Here is a 14,606-nt window from a genome sequence, read left to right as displayed (position 1 = left end):
GTGATCTATATACAGTTTTCTTGATTGTTCTCTGTTTATTGAACACATTCACACGGAGAATTACTTTTGAATAAAGAAAAAAATTGCATGTGAATAAGAAATTCAATATTGTGATATGTTCTCAAAACTCCTATTTCATTTCAGTTACGATTGTCAACATCCAATCTTATTTCCGAAACAAGAGGCGATAAGAACGTATGCGGATCAATTGGAAAATGGTTCGTTAGAAATGGCGAGACTGACTGATGATTTCGAGAAACTTCGAACTACAGCTGAAAAGGATCCTATGTATGAGATGCACGAACAGGACAAGAAGGATATTTGGGCTGCCAGGTATGATACATGAAATAATTAATGCGTGAAAGAGTAAATAGTTTTTGAGACTATTATTAAATCCTTTTCACGGGATTTATTAGAAAATAAAATATAACAAGACCGAAAAAATTACGAAAAACATAATCGCTTAACTTTTTTTTTTTGCTATTGTTGAATTCAGTTTGAATAAAGTAACAAAGTTGTAATGTAGTTTATGATATACTAGCTGCGCCCCGCGGTTTCACCCGCGTAAATCCGTATCCCCTAGGAATATCGGGGGGAAAAGTTGCCTATATGTTATTCCAGTTGTCCAGCTGTCTACGTACAAAATTTCATTGCAATCGGTTCAGTAGTTTTTGCGTGAAAGAGCAACAAACACACACACGTCCTTACCAACTTTCGCATTTATAATATTAGTAGGATTTTCAGCTATGTATTCAACTTACACAACTAATTTCCTACTTCCAGAGAATATTTCCAAACGCAAGCGCCTGAGCTGTTGCCCAAATTACTATCTTGCGTGGAGTGGACGGAGCGGGCGGAAGTGGCCCGAGTGGCCAAGATGCTGTCCAACTGGCCGATGCTGAGGGTGGAATCGGCTTTGGAGTTGCTGGACTATGCGTATGCGGACGCGGCTGTGCGGAGCTTCGCCGTGGAGTGCTTGGCTAAGATTAGGTGTGTTTTGATTTTTTTTTATATATTTTAAGCAGCATATCTACACTTGTATTATAAAAAGCAAGCTTTTGTATATTTGTAACGATTTGACGCAAATACCACTGGACTGTTTTAAAAAATGTTTGCACCATTAAAAAATAGCTGCATCTTCATTGATTGACATAGACTGTATATGTACCACGGTCGAAGCCGGGGCGACCAGCTAGTTAACTATATGAACAGATTATATCGTGGGTTCGAATTTAGATGTTCTATTGAGCTCATCGAATTTGCATTCATATATTTCGCTCTAAACATAAAAAATAAATAAGTATAAAAATTATTTGTGTACAATATACGCTTTTTCACATATGATAGTACTTATTGAAATTATTTATCTTGTCACACAACATTGTTGATCTCTAGACAAAAAACATTTTTTATGGACTTAAAGAATATAATAAAAATCAAATGTGTATCTTATATTAAAAGCAATAGGGGCCATAATTAAACAGGGCATGTTTGTTACAGTGACGAAGACTTATTATTATATTTATTACAATTAGTGCAAGCGCTAAAACACGAGTCGTACCTGACGTGCGATCTCGCGCGGTTTCTGCTCGAGCGGGCTTTCAAAAACATGACCATTGGGCACTATCTCTTTTGGCATTTACGGTGAGTGTTTCTTTCTGTTTGTTCACTGTATTAGATATCATTTCATTTATTTTTATTTTCATGCAAGGAAGTTTCTTTAAGTGATAGTGTTTTCGGTTTTAATAAGCGGGATTTGTTGAAGGTGAAGTTCGCAAACGTTGAAAAAGCTTAAAATATTGTTCCTATGGAGAGAACGGCTTGAGAAGTGTAGCTTACTTTGGTTTTGCCCTGGGAAGCTGTTAAAATTGCAATTAAATTATATGCAATTAAAGTTCTGTTTTATTTATGTATTAATTTTGTTTTTCTGACCTTACCAAATATTTTAGTTAAGTTTGATGCTACTACTGATGTGACTATACATCACTCATACTTACATAGACACAAGCACACAGGTACACGCATACACGAACACTCATACACAATATTGCGAGTTAAAAATAATTTGTAAGCAGCATCTATACCTATATTATTTATTGCAACAAAAAACAATTTTATATTATACTATTCTATGATTGTCTGTTTAAATGAGAATTTGGCAAATTAACTCGCCAACATTCTCTGAACTTTATTAACATATCAAAATATCAATTTCTAATTTCCATAATAATTTCGTTCAGGTCGGAGATGCACGTACCGTCGGTGTGCGTGCGCTTTGGTCTGGTGCTGGAGGCGTACTGCCGCGGCTGCCAGGATCACATCAACACACTTATGCGCCAGATCACGTGCTTGGATAAGCTCAAGTGTAAGTTTTTTTTTTAATTGGGTCTATGAAGGAGATTGTATATTTAATGTGGATCCGTGTAAAATGTTATTGGATATGTAAGATATATTAGTATGTATGTGCTTGATTAGAAATTATATTTTGTAATAATATTTATATGTATAATTATAATTTGAGTTATTATAAGCATATAACATACTTTCTTTAAAAATATTCATCTTATTATGACAGTTTTTAGCCAAATTATTATATAGTGAATCCATGATATTGATTATTACGCCGGATCGCGAGTTCAACTCTGTCTCTAATAAATTTTATTTTGTGATTTGATGTATTTTTGTATATTGTATAACATAATTTATTTTATTTTATTCCAAATATTTTTTGCTTGTTATTCTTTTTACACAGAATAAATAAAAATGCACATGTTTTTTTCTTTTCTGTGCAAAATGTATAATCAGTAACACATCGCACACAGGGGCGAGTCAATGTATCCGCAAGAAGAAAGAGATATCGAAGGCTCGAGCGGCGCTCAACCAGCACCTGCAAGAGCCGCATTGTATGGAGACGCTGTGTGATTTTGTGTCTCCGCTTACGCCCAGTCTTGTTTGTAAGCGGATTAAGTGAGTATTTTTCATATACAATACTTAAAAAAAATGTGTTTAGTATTAGAAAAAGAAATATAGAGTTTATTTGTTTTTTTTTTAGTACAAAACAAAGTAAAAATATTATGTTGTTGGAGTATTTAGTTTTCATTTTTTTTTTTCATAACAGGCCAGATCGATGCACGGTAAAAGACAGTAAAATGCGGCCGTTGCTGCTCGAGTTTGAGAATCTGGACCCTACCGGCACGGACATAAGGATCATATTGAAGATCGGCGACGACCTCCGGCAGGACATGTTCACGCTGCAGATGCTCAGGATCATGGACCGGATATGGAAGAACGCGGGTTATGATTTTAGGTAGGTGATTGTTTATTTTTTATTTGTATTTATAAATGTGAGATGGAATAATTGTGGATTTGAGTGGAGTATAAAGTGAATAAAAATTCTCGAAAAGACCGATGAAACTTCATAAGCTACACTTGTTTTTAAATAAAATTATTTGGTTACTGATTCCGAATAAGTGAACACTGAATTTTTAATGTGTTTATCTTTTTCTTATATTAATATCAATTGAATGTAAAGATAGCAAGAATAAATAGATTATTTGTTGTTTCGTTCATTTGTTACATACTTTGGTTGATGTTTAACAATATAAAATTTTAAAAGCCAAAACTATAGAAATTGCGAAACTTATTATTGTTATATATACATATTATCGTGTTGATCAATTTATCAACTGATTATTTACCTCGTGTACCGTGTCCGCAGATTGAACCCGTACAACTGCATATCGATGGAGTACGCGGTGGGCATGATCGAGGTGGTGGACGAGGCGGAGACGGTCGCCAACATACAGAAGCAGAGCGCGCTGTTCAACGCGGCCTCCACCATCTCCAAGGCGAACCTGTTCCGTGAGTTTGTAGCGACTTCTTAAAAAAGGAGGCAAATTTGACAGAAAAGAAACAAACAAGAAATAATAAAATCAATCAAAATTAATGAAATGAAGAAATTTCGAAATTTTCGAATTCGTTTCTTTTTAATGTAAAATCTGATGCCTTCCACGAAGTCTCATCAAAATTTTTGTATAGTTGTGACTTGTGACAATTTGAAAGTGGTTTAGTTATATGTTATAAATGAATATTTCTTGCATAATTAATAATTATATGATGTGGTATATCAAGAACTGAGGTTGGAGTGAAGAAATTAGAGAAACAGTTTTTAAAGTCGGTCTCAAATGCAATTTGGAGTTTTTGTATCGTACTCAAACCGACAAACTGGTCTATCTGAACTTAAATGACCAAGATATTCACCATTATGACCGGTGTTTCATTGAGTGAAATTTAAATGAAAGTTCAAATCATCAACATACATATCGAGGGGTAACGGGCTATTTGGTTTAAGCGACATTTTGGGTGATATTGAGTTATATACATATTTGAAATCAGCGAATTTTTCTCCGTCGAATGATGCCGGTTTCATTAAAATCGGAGCACTTTTTTGGCGTTTCAAACAATACTTTTTTCGTGTCGTTTCCAAAGTGGCAGTGTATTAAACGACGTGGATTTTGCATTTTTTATTGAATCGTGTACTTGAACCATACCATCATATTAATAACCGAGACATAAACCAGTCACCCTATCTCTCATAAATAAGTGAGTAAGAGTTAAAGCGTTTTTCCTGTTTCTAAATTTTATCAAGAAGTAACTTGAATCATTTTGACTTCCCTAATCATACGGTGTGATGTCGCTTAAACCATTTGTGCGTCACCCAAATACGATATGGGTTGTCGCTTAAACTCTTTTAGCTGCATCTATTTTCCACGCCGGGTGCTACTTGAATCAAATACTCGTTTTTGTTGAGATATTTTGTTTAGTCGTTAAACCATTTTAGTCCTACGCTTTTTTTAAATGCATGTCTTTTAATACAGACAATAAAATTAATGATGTATATTGAAACATTTTGTCTGTATTCATAAAAATACAAGTCGGTATTTCAATCACAAAATTTTAATATGGTACATTTCAATCATGTCATATGATACCATATTTATTTCCTCGCCCGGGTGTTAAAAATCGTAAACATTCAACTGAACTATCGTGCGCGGGCGCTTCAGTCACAGTCCAGTTCAGTTACTAGATACTGATATAGAGGACATAGTCGAAGAAAATGATGACTAAATACCTACGTTACTTTTAATTACTTATGATTGTTATCAGCATCAGCTGTGTTTTATAATTAAGTTTTCTTTGTTTTTTTTTATGGCAGGGCAAGCAAAGGAGCAGGTGGGCCACCTGATGTTAAGTGGTCACCACCGCCCATAAACACTTGCAACACTAGAGGTGTTACAAGTGCTTTGCCGGCCTTTCAGGGACATATACGCTCTTTTCTTGAAGGCCCCAATGTCGTAATTGTTCGGGAACACCGTAGCTGGTAAATCGTTCCAAAGCTTCACCGTACGCGGAAAGAAGTTGCGGGTGAAGTGTACGGTGGTGGACCGCCAACCATCCAGATGGTGCGGATGGAATTGGTTTTTACGGCGGGTGGTCCGATGTTGGAACTGTGCGGCTGGTAAAATGTTGAACAATTCCTCAGAGCACTCCCCATAGTACACTCTATATAAAATACAAAGGGACGCCACGTCCCTTCGTAAGGATAGAGAATCAAGCCTATCGGAAAGCCTACGGTCATTGACAATTCGAGTTGCTCGACGTTGGATACGGTCAAGAGGAAGGAGTTGGTACTGTGGGGCTCCAGCCCAGAGATGAGAACAGTACTCCATATGCGGTCGCACCTGAGCCTTATACAGCTGAAGTCGGTGGGCCGGCTTGGAGTACTGTCTCGATCTACTGAGCACACTAAGTTTTTGGAGGCTAGTTTAGCCTTCGCTTCCAAATGACCGCGAAACTGAACGTTACTCGAGATTTCAACTCCGAGGATTCCGATTTTCGATACTATATACGATTCCGATTGGCGATATACTAAGGGGAGTACTCTTAAAACGAGGTTCTACGACAAATGGGTACTTTTTAGCGGTGAACGCGCAAACTTGTGTCTTTAGGGGATTGAACTCTACAAGGTTGAGCTCACCCCAATCCGGGACTTCTTGGAGAGAAGCCTCGACTTCAGACACATGTTTGTTTCGGCACTCATGTAGGTATTCCTTTGAGGTGTTTGCGCGGCCGGGATAAAGAGCATCCCCCGTACTGTCATCTGCATAGCAATGAATGTTACTGATTTGCAACAAATCATTGATATGCAGAAGAAACAGTGTAGGTGATAGCACGCGGCCTTGTGGGACGCCAGCGTTCACATAAAGAGGTTCAGAGCAAGAACCGTCGACTGCGACTCTAATGCTCCTCTCTTTCAGGAAGCTGGCAACCCAATCGCATAACCTCTCAGGAAGTCCGAATGATGGCAATTTCGACAGAAGTGCTTTGTGCCAAACCCGATCGAAGGCTTTCGCTACATCCAAACTTACAGCCAATGCCTCCCCCTTACTCTCAACCGCCTCCGCCCATCTGTGAGTAAGGTAGACTAAAAGATCACCAGTTGAACGACCGCTACGGAAACCGTATTGCCGGTCGTTAATCAACTGATGCTCGTCTAGGTACCTCATGAGCTGGCAGTTAATAATGGATTCCATTATTTTGGAACTATTTATTTATTTTTATTTTTATAAAAAAGTGATGGCGATTGGTCTGTAGTTAGACGGATTTGAGCGATTACCTTTTTGTTTTTGTTGATTTTATATTTTTATTTTGCAATTGTTGATTAAGATTAACAAACTTATACTTTTAGAAAGTTTTATGAAAACTGATCTCAAGTAATTACCTACTGAATGAATAGCTAATAAATAATTATAGTTGATGTTCCTACACTGAGACTGATTTTACTTAATTATCATACAAAATACTAATGTACCTAATTCTGCTGATTAAGACTGAAAAGTAAATTAATATAATTGATGTTCCTAGTGAGACTGTTATATAATAATAATTACTCTAAATAAATACTTTGATTGATTATTATGTTGTGCTTATTTATTCATTTATTCAATGTAAGCACCTGAAATTTTCAATGATTGCAATATATCCTGGTTGTTTCATCAGCCATTGATAGTCTTAAATGTAAATAAACTATCAACATTAAACGTTACAATTTCAATGTTATATGTCACATAAGTAAATTAACCTGACAGTCATTTTAATCTAAATTGGTAGTTAAGATAAATAGCTTGCTTGTACAAATTTTGGGTTTCGTTACTTCATACCTTTTGGCTTACTCCGTAAATAGAATGCGTTGTCGCTTAATTTTTTTCCCCTGTAGCCAGTTGTAGTTATGAAGTCACTTAAATCGTTTTTCCTGTCTCTAAAAAAGGGCACGTTGTATTAAGCGACATTTATCTTTGTAAATAAAGGTCCGCTTTCTTTGGTATTAGCATCAACAACTAGATATTTTTCATTAAATTTCAATGCAGTTTACTCCGTTTAAATAATTGCAGAAGTTTTTTTGTTATGAATTTTATTTCGAAATCTCAAACTTTAAAAGGCTCTCCTGTAAAGTTGCAAAAATGTCGCTTAAACCAAATAGCCCGTTACCCCTCGATATGTATCATCAACAAAAATATTAAAAGGAAATAGAAAAAGAAAATCGAGGCTGAAGGCAAAAGACGCGCGTTCGAATCCCGAATCATCATCGAATTTTAATTTAAGCATTTCAAAGTTCCCTTAAAAAAAACATATTACCGTTTTAGACCTATATGTACCATGTACATGATGCCCTCAAAATTCCGAAATTTCTTTCCTTAAAACATGCCACACACAAAGATCAGAAATAATTCGCGTACCTCGAAACAGAGTGGCTCCGCAAGCAGAACCAGAGCGAGAGCGCGCTCAACAAGGCGGTGGAGGAGTTCACCATGAGCTGCGCCGGCTACTGCGTCGCCACCTACGTGCTGGGCATCGCCGACCGGCACCCGGATAACATTATGGTCAAGAAGACTGGCCAGGTGGGTGCTGTGGATAGTGTCTCACCTCTGGACCATTTCTGTACATTAAATACAGCCGATTGGCGAGAAATAGTAGCATGTTAGTGCGTTTCGTACGGTGAGGAAGGAGAATCAGAGGTCTGTAACCATATCATGTTGATTCATAGTCTTAGTTCTATATAGACCATTTGTTGAACCACAAAACAGTTATCCTTACAGTCTTAAACCTTAATTTTTAGCTCTAATTGATCGAGAGCATACGGTCTAAATTCACTAATATCTAAATAACAATCATCAAACACACTTAAAGTATTATAAATGATCGCTCTTCGTCCAGCTCTTCCACGTAGACTTCGGCGACTTCAAACAGAAGTACGGGTTTCTCTTTGCCATAATACTCGGGTACCACCAGGAGGATAATACATTCCATTGAAAGGCCTACGTGGGGACACCAATCCATCACGCGGATGCCCTATATACGCTATTATTATCACCAAACATACAAGAAGCGGATTATGGCCCTCATAGGAGGCCTGTGTTCTAGCAGTGGGAAGAAATATGGGCTGTTGATGATGATGATGATGATGATGATATAAGAAGTACTAATTGACTGTTTTTCCCCAGCTCTTCCACATAGACTTCGGCCACTTCCTCGGGCACTTCAAGCAGAAGTACGGGTTCAAGCGCGAGCGGGTCCCGTTCGTGCTGACGCACGACTTCATACACGTGATCAACAAGGGCCAGCGCGGCGGCGTGGGCGAGCAGCTCGACTTCAAGATATTCAAGGAGCTCTGCGAGACCGTCAGTGCCTAATATTATCTATACTATAAAGTTTTTTTGTTTGTTTGAACGCACTAATCTCAGGAACAACTGGTCCGATTTGAAATATTCTTCCAGTGTTAGATAGCTCATTTATTGAGGAAGGCTATAGGCTATATATGTACCTCGGGCGGGCCGCTAGTTATAAAGAAAAAGCAATGTATTACAATGGTTTTTTTTCCTCATAACTTTTTCTACTGCGTGAACCGATTTTCATGATTCTTATTTGAAAGCTGGTGCCTCCCATGTGGTCTTATTTAAAAGTTCTGACAATTTGAAGGCGGATTAGATTTTTCTTTTCAGGTATTTTTTAATATGCTTTTATCTCCTGTATCTTCCTAAATGATAGAAAAAATCATATAAAGCGACGCACTGAGTGATACTGTAAAAGATGATATTAAAATTGCGATGAAATTATTATGTCTCCTTTGTTGCAGGCCTTCAAAATACTCAGAAAGCACGGCCACCTCATACTGTCCCTGTTTTCTATGATGATCTCAACTGGACTGCCAGAATTAAGTTCGGAGAAGGACTTACAATACTTGCGAGAGACTCTGGTAATATATCTTGCTATTTTGTCTTTCCTATAAATAAGAAATATTTACACATTGTAAAAGATTCTATTCAAATAAGACAATACAGAAGGTACCATTTTTATATTTTAAACTTATATATATATATAGGTGGTTTTTAACATGCTATCAATAGTTTCATATGTATGTTTGTTTGCTACTGACACATATAATTCAAAAATTAAAAAAAAAACCTCTGTACAAGAGCAAGTGACACAATATAACTAACTGATTCTTTCATCAAAGAGTGTTTCTTAGTTTTTTTTTTAACTATATTCTATTTATTAATTATTCGTTTTTTTTTTATTTGAATTTAAAAAGTATGCTTTTGTTGCAAGATAGTTAGAATAATAGTTTTAGGTTTTTTTATTGTTGGCTATTGTTAGCTATATTCATGATTATAAAATGATGGACAGTAAAAGTTAGTGTATTTTTTAAGCAACGGAATTGTTATTTTTGATTTATCTATAATTTCTTATATTTCTTCTCTATTAAGAATTCAAATAAAAGTAAATATATGATCAAAAAGCTCCTTTCTACATTCACAAAATCATACAGGTAATGGATCTCTCCGAAGAGAAGGCGATTGAGCACTTTCGTATGAAATTCGTCGAAGCGCAGAAGAACTCATGGACGACCTCCTTCAACTGGGCGTTCCACAACTTCGACAAGAACAACTGACAGTGATCCGTGCGACGGCTGAAGAAACAGCCGTCGAAATACACGCCACAGACATTGTAAACTGAACTCTAATACTTATAAAATAAAGCTCAGTTTAGTGTAACGAGTGACCGTGATCGTGGTGCGCGCTGTTCGGCCGGGTCCCTTTCCGTGTGTGCGCTTCCAAATTCAAAGACATTCGATGCGGATTCGAAATTTTTGAAAATCGAACTCGATTTTGAATATTGTTTCTAGAAACATTTGAACGTTCTATGTTTATTTCAAAGACGAGTTTGATTGGAATATAATATTAGTGCCCGTTTTTCTATATACAAGTTAAATCTAAATAAATAAATGTAATGCTATCTCATGTCATTTAAAGCAGAAGAAAGAGATGGCAGGAAATTATGCTATTTAAATTACTGGATGATTGTGAAACAGGCCCGTAGTATTGTTAAGAGCTTTGGTTAAACTGTATTTAACGATTATGATAAGCTTAATATAAAATGTTGAAGATGAAGAAGCTATATATGATATATTTAACATGCATAATTCAATGATTTTGTGAAAATCTCGCAAGTCATAAAATCTGTTATATTGAAGATATACTCTTATATTTCAATCTTTGGTATAGCTTAAAATTATAGAAAATATTAGAAAATATTGTTCCATGTCGATATTAAATTATTATTAATACAAGTCAAAAATTCAATAGAAGTAATATATAATGTGTCGTGTTTGTTAAATTTGTAATTACTACTCGATTCTCTGAATACATTTATAATTGCATTCATTAAAAATATATTTACGAACGCAAGTTGCATTGGGATTTTTGCGAATGAATCTAATTCTATGATACATGTATATCCAATTGTATATCAATATTAAATATTAAAAAAAAAAAACAAATAATTCAAATATACATAAAGAAAAACAATATTCGATATCCCCCGTAGTTTGCAAATTATACAAAACAAATAAATAAAATAGTTTTGAGAAAATATGACATTTAAAAACATAAAATAAATATTGACCTTGCTATATGAATCGTGTTATATAATTAAACAATATACTGGTCGCAGGATGCTTATATCTTAAACATGGAGTATATTACATAAAAGCTTCGATATATACGGAAGGATATAAAGAATTTATTTAATATGTATATGGAGTTATATTGGTATAGGTAAGACCGTATGAGATTCTCAGTTCTTTATTTTTTTTTATACAAAATTAAATTGCATGCATTAAGAAATAACAAACTAGTTAAAATATATACTAAAATATCTATCAGTTTCACCCTAAAATATATAGACATAAATGGAAGCTAAATATAAATGTTTATGTGCCTAAGATGCGAAACCGTTTAATCGTACTATATCTATAACGGACAGACAAACGAATTTTCACTATATTCAAATAAGTATAAAATAAAATTACGCATTGAAATTGAATATACTATACTAATTAAATAAAAAGATTGTCTTTGCTTTTTGTAATTCGATATGGTGCGGTGAATAGGCGAGGTTTTAAATGACGGTGTCTTAATATCTTCATATATGAAATGATTCGTATTATCCTTTAGGTACATATCTAGTATTTTAACATATAATCGCTAGCGCATATTATATATACATAAAATAAGTATTTATATGTCAATATCCCAACTTATATGCTTATCATTATGTATACTATTATCGTAGAAATATTATAATTCGGCATAAGCCGGTATTCTGTGCATATTTTAAGATGGAAATGATTTCTATCTGAGCTAGTCTACGCGATCTTTTAAAGTCAAGGAAATGAAATAAATACGATACTAAATAATCACATTCATGCATAAAGTGACTGCATTTATGAAGGAGAAAATACTTTCGAATGTCATGCATGTGTTCGTATGACTGATGTAGCATGTCGCTTTAATTATGACGTCATTAAATGAATTTATAAAACACATAATATTTGTATAAACAACGGCATTACACGGATATTCGCGTTTTTATTAAGCACCACGCATTGAATGAAAAATATCACTCACGATAAAGTGTTATATAATTGACTAATATTTGATTAAGAATTCGATCGAAAACGGATACAAATAATGACATTTAGAATCAAGGATATTCACAGAACACCGGCTCGTAGCCTAAATCGATGAGTCGAATTATCGTTAGCTAAGCTCTCAAAATGCTATTATCCACTTTATAATCAGCGCATTAGAGGTCAAATTAGATCGGATATAGGCACATATGAATAGCCTTATTAGCTTATTTCTAAGACAGCGTCGGATTACGTCACGCACGCATGGCGACGCACGAATGAAAGTGGACGCATGCATGCGAAGTAAGGGCTGTTATACATATAAAACGGCGAATTATATTTGAAACAACCAATCGGCTTTCAGTATCGCCCGTTAATTAAATTCTCATGGTTGTTAAATCGCTGTGAGAACTAGCCCTAATGCGAAGGGTGTACGAGCGTGTGGCGGCCATTTTGGCTGTGATATATTAGCGCGGTTTGCGTACGCGCAATTTGAACGTTTTCGTAACGAGTGAAAACTTGCGGAATGAGGTAGGCGAAGATGGAAATGTATAGGTAAATAATTATTATTTTCATTTGAAACATTTTATGCGAATGCAATGTTATCGTGAAAGTCTTTAACAGCGCTCGCTGAGAAATTTTCTTTGATGTCTTTTCGGTAATGTAACTTTGATATTGTAATTTCTAAATTGAATGATGGTTTGGGAATGATGTTGGAAGACTGATTGTACAACGTTAAATAACTAAATGAGTCGAGATGGATACAGTGAAATTTCAATCGTATTTTCGTACTTTAAGGGTAGTTTTCGTTTGAGCCGTGTGCTCGTTAGATATAGGTGCCGTATACTCGAGTTATTTATAGTTTTTTTTTTATGTTTTAGATATCGAAAAGGTTATTGTAAGGGCTGCCACCGCTCGTACCCGACGTTTATTTAAATTTAGTGAAACGCTCTCATTGGCAAATTTTTAGATATAAGTAGCGAACACGTTGATTAGCTTTTTTAATACGAACCATGATGTAAGGTAGTTGGTAGATATCATAGGTGTAGCAGTATTATATCGTAGGGTTGGAGTTTTTTTTTTGTTTTTAATTTTTTTATAACGTCTGGCTACCTCATGGTGTCGTGTACTGAACTTTAAGTTATTCTGTTTAAGTATTTTGCTTATTGTTGTGTTAACGGTTTGAAATTTATACGAATTAGTGGTGAAAATAATGAATTCAAATATATTTGTGTATGCCATTGACATCGTAATAGATGGTTCATTCACTAATCCCGTTTCAAGAATAAAGCTTTCTTTTCTCACTTATCTTTCGTCTCGCTGAATACAGTCGTTGTTATGTTATGCCATCTTTATAATTGTACGGAGGACGTTTTTTATATTGCTTTCTATAACGTTGTTAGGGTATAGAAGTGTAAATGGATGAAAAAATTGCGATTTTCGAAGCCGATTTTTCTCATGTGCAAATTATTTGATTGCTTTTTCTCTTGAATTTAATGGTACCACTAATTCGTATTAAACTCAAAACAAACTTGAATATTAACAATTATATTCCCATACGTGAACCTACTATCGAATCGTTTAAGTCTAAAAAGATTTTCGGCGTATATAACTCAGATCGCTCCCGTATAGTGCGAGATATAATATCTATAAAAAATGTTTAAGTTTAAGTACACGAGCTACGTTTGTGCAATGTAAATACTGTCTTTATTTATATTTTATAAAATTGTGGGAGCTTGTTTTTAGTTAAATATGTATATCTTTTAAGGTGCTACCTAAAACGTTAACGATACGTTGTTTTTAATAGGTTAGGAAACAAGCGTTTTAAAATCAATATTAAGTTCATTGAATTATTTTCGTTAAAGCTTTCGATTTCAAAAGATTAAAAAATCATCAATTGATAAATACGCAATTTAGCACCCTCCCGTTTCATTCTGTTAAAAAAAATATAATATCCCGCTAGTATAAGTCCTTCAGTGTTCATAGTGTTATAGTGTCTAAACAAATTCTATGGAAAATCACTTTCATAGTATTTTGTTGTTATACTTTAGGTACATTGAAATAAATTGCCACAATAGATACTTTTAAGTCGCATCCAATAAATATACACTATTGCCTTTTTGTTTACATAGTATAAGTCGGTTTATTTCCTTATAGATCCCACCATATATTAAGTCAAATAAACGTATGAAGTAGCACCTTAAGATTTTGTTTGTTTGGTCGGATACCGTTGAATCATTGTATAGAATTCACCAAATATTTTCAACGTACGGCACGAGAGATGTAGTTTCTAAGGTTTATTTTTTAATCGACTATATTAGCTATGGTTTAAGATTATTTAAGTTTCACGATACATCTCAAGTCTGTATACAATAATAGTTCCTTTGTTGTGTCATTTATCATATACGAGTTACAGAAGAAATGTAAAGGATATTTGTTTATTGTATAAATAATTTACCGATTAATTTTATTTGCTATCTCAAATATGATTTTTTTGAATAAACATATTATACATAATGACCTCTTTGATTTGTAACCTTTATCAAGATCTTGCGTAACTAGCAAGACCAGTTGGAAT

At 34.7% G+C, this 14,606-nt stretch overlaps 1 protein-coding gene across 1 annotated transcript in view; it reads left to right on the top strand.

Annotated features, from left to right (window-relative positions):
• The window catches only part of LOC119834797 (phosphatidylinositol 4,5-bisphosphate 3-kinase catalytic subunit delta isoform), a 22,322-nt gene extending 7,789 nt beyond the window's left edge, over positions 1–14,533 (top strand). The window contains exons 9-19 of the mRNA XM_038359306.1: positions 145–333; positions 784–990; positions 1,501–1,644; positions 2,241–2,365; positions 2,823–2,967; positions 3,119–3,307; positions 3,719–3,861; positions 7,807–7,958; positions 8,562–8,738; positions 9,194–9,313; positions 9,887–14,533. Of these exons, the coding sequence (XP_038215234.1) occupies positions 145–333; positions 784–990; positions 1,501–1,644; positions 2,241–2,365; positions 2,823–2,967; positions 3,119–3,307; positions 3,719–3,861; positions 7,807–7,958; positions 8,562–8,738; positions 9,194–9,313; positions 9,887–10,009 (1,714 nt within the window). The 3' untranslated portion in view covers positions 10,010–14,533. The remainder of the gene's footprint in view (positions 1–144; positions 334–783; positions 991–1,500; positions 1,645–2,240; positions 2,366–2,822; positions 2,968–3,118; positions 3,308–3,718; positions 3,862–7,806; positions 7,959–8,561; positions 8,739–9,193; positions 9,314–9,886) is intronic.
• Positions 14,534–14,606: the final 73 nt, after the last annotated feature.

This window comes from Zerene cesonia, chromosome 20 (assembly GCF_012273895.1).
Source record: "Zerene cesonia ecotype Mississippi chromosome 20, Zerene_cesonia_1.1, whole genome shotgun sequence".
Classification (NCBI taxonomy): domain Eukaryota; kingdom Metazoa; phylum Arthropoda; class Insecta; order Lepidoptera; family Pieridae; genus Zerene; species Zerene cesonia.
This window is presented reverse-complemented; position numbering and strand designations above follow the sequence as displayed.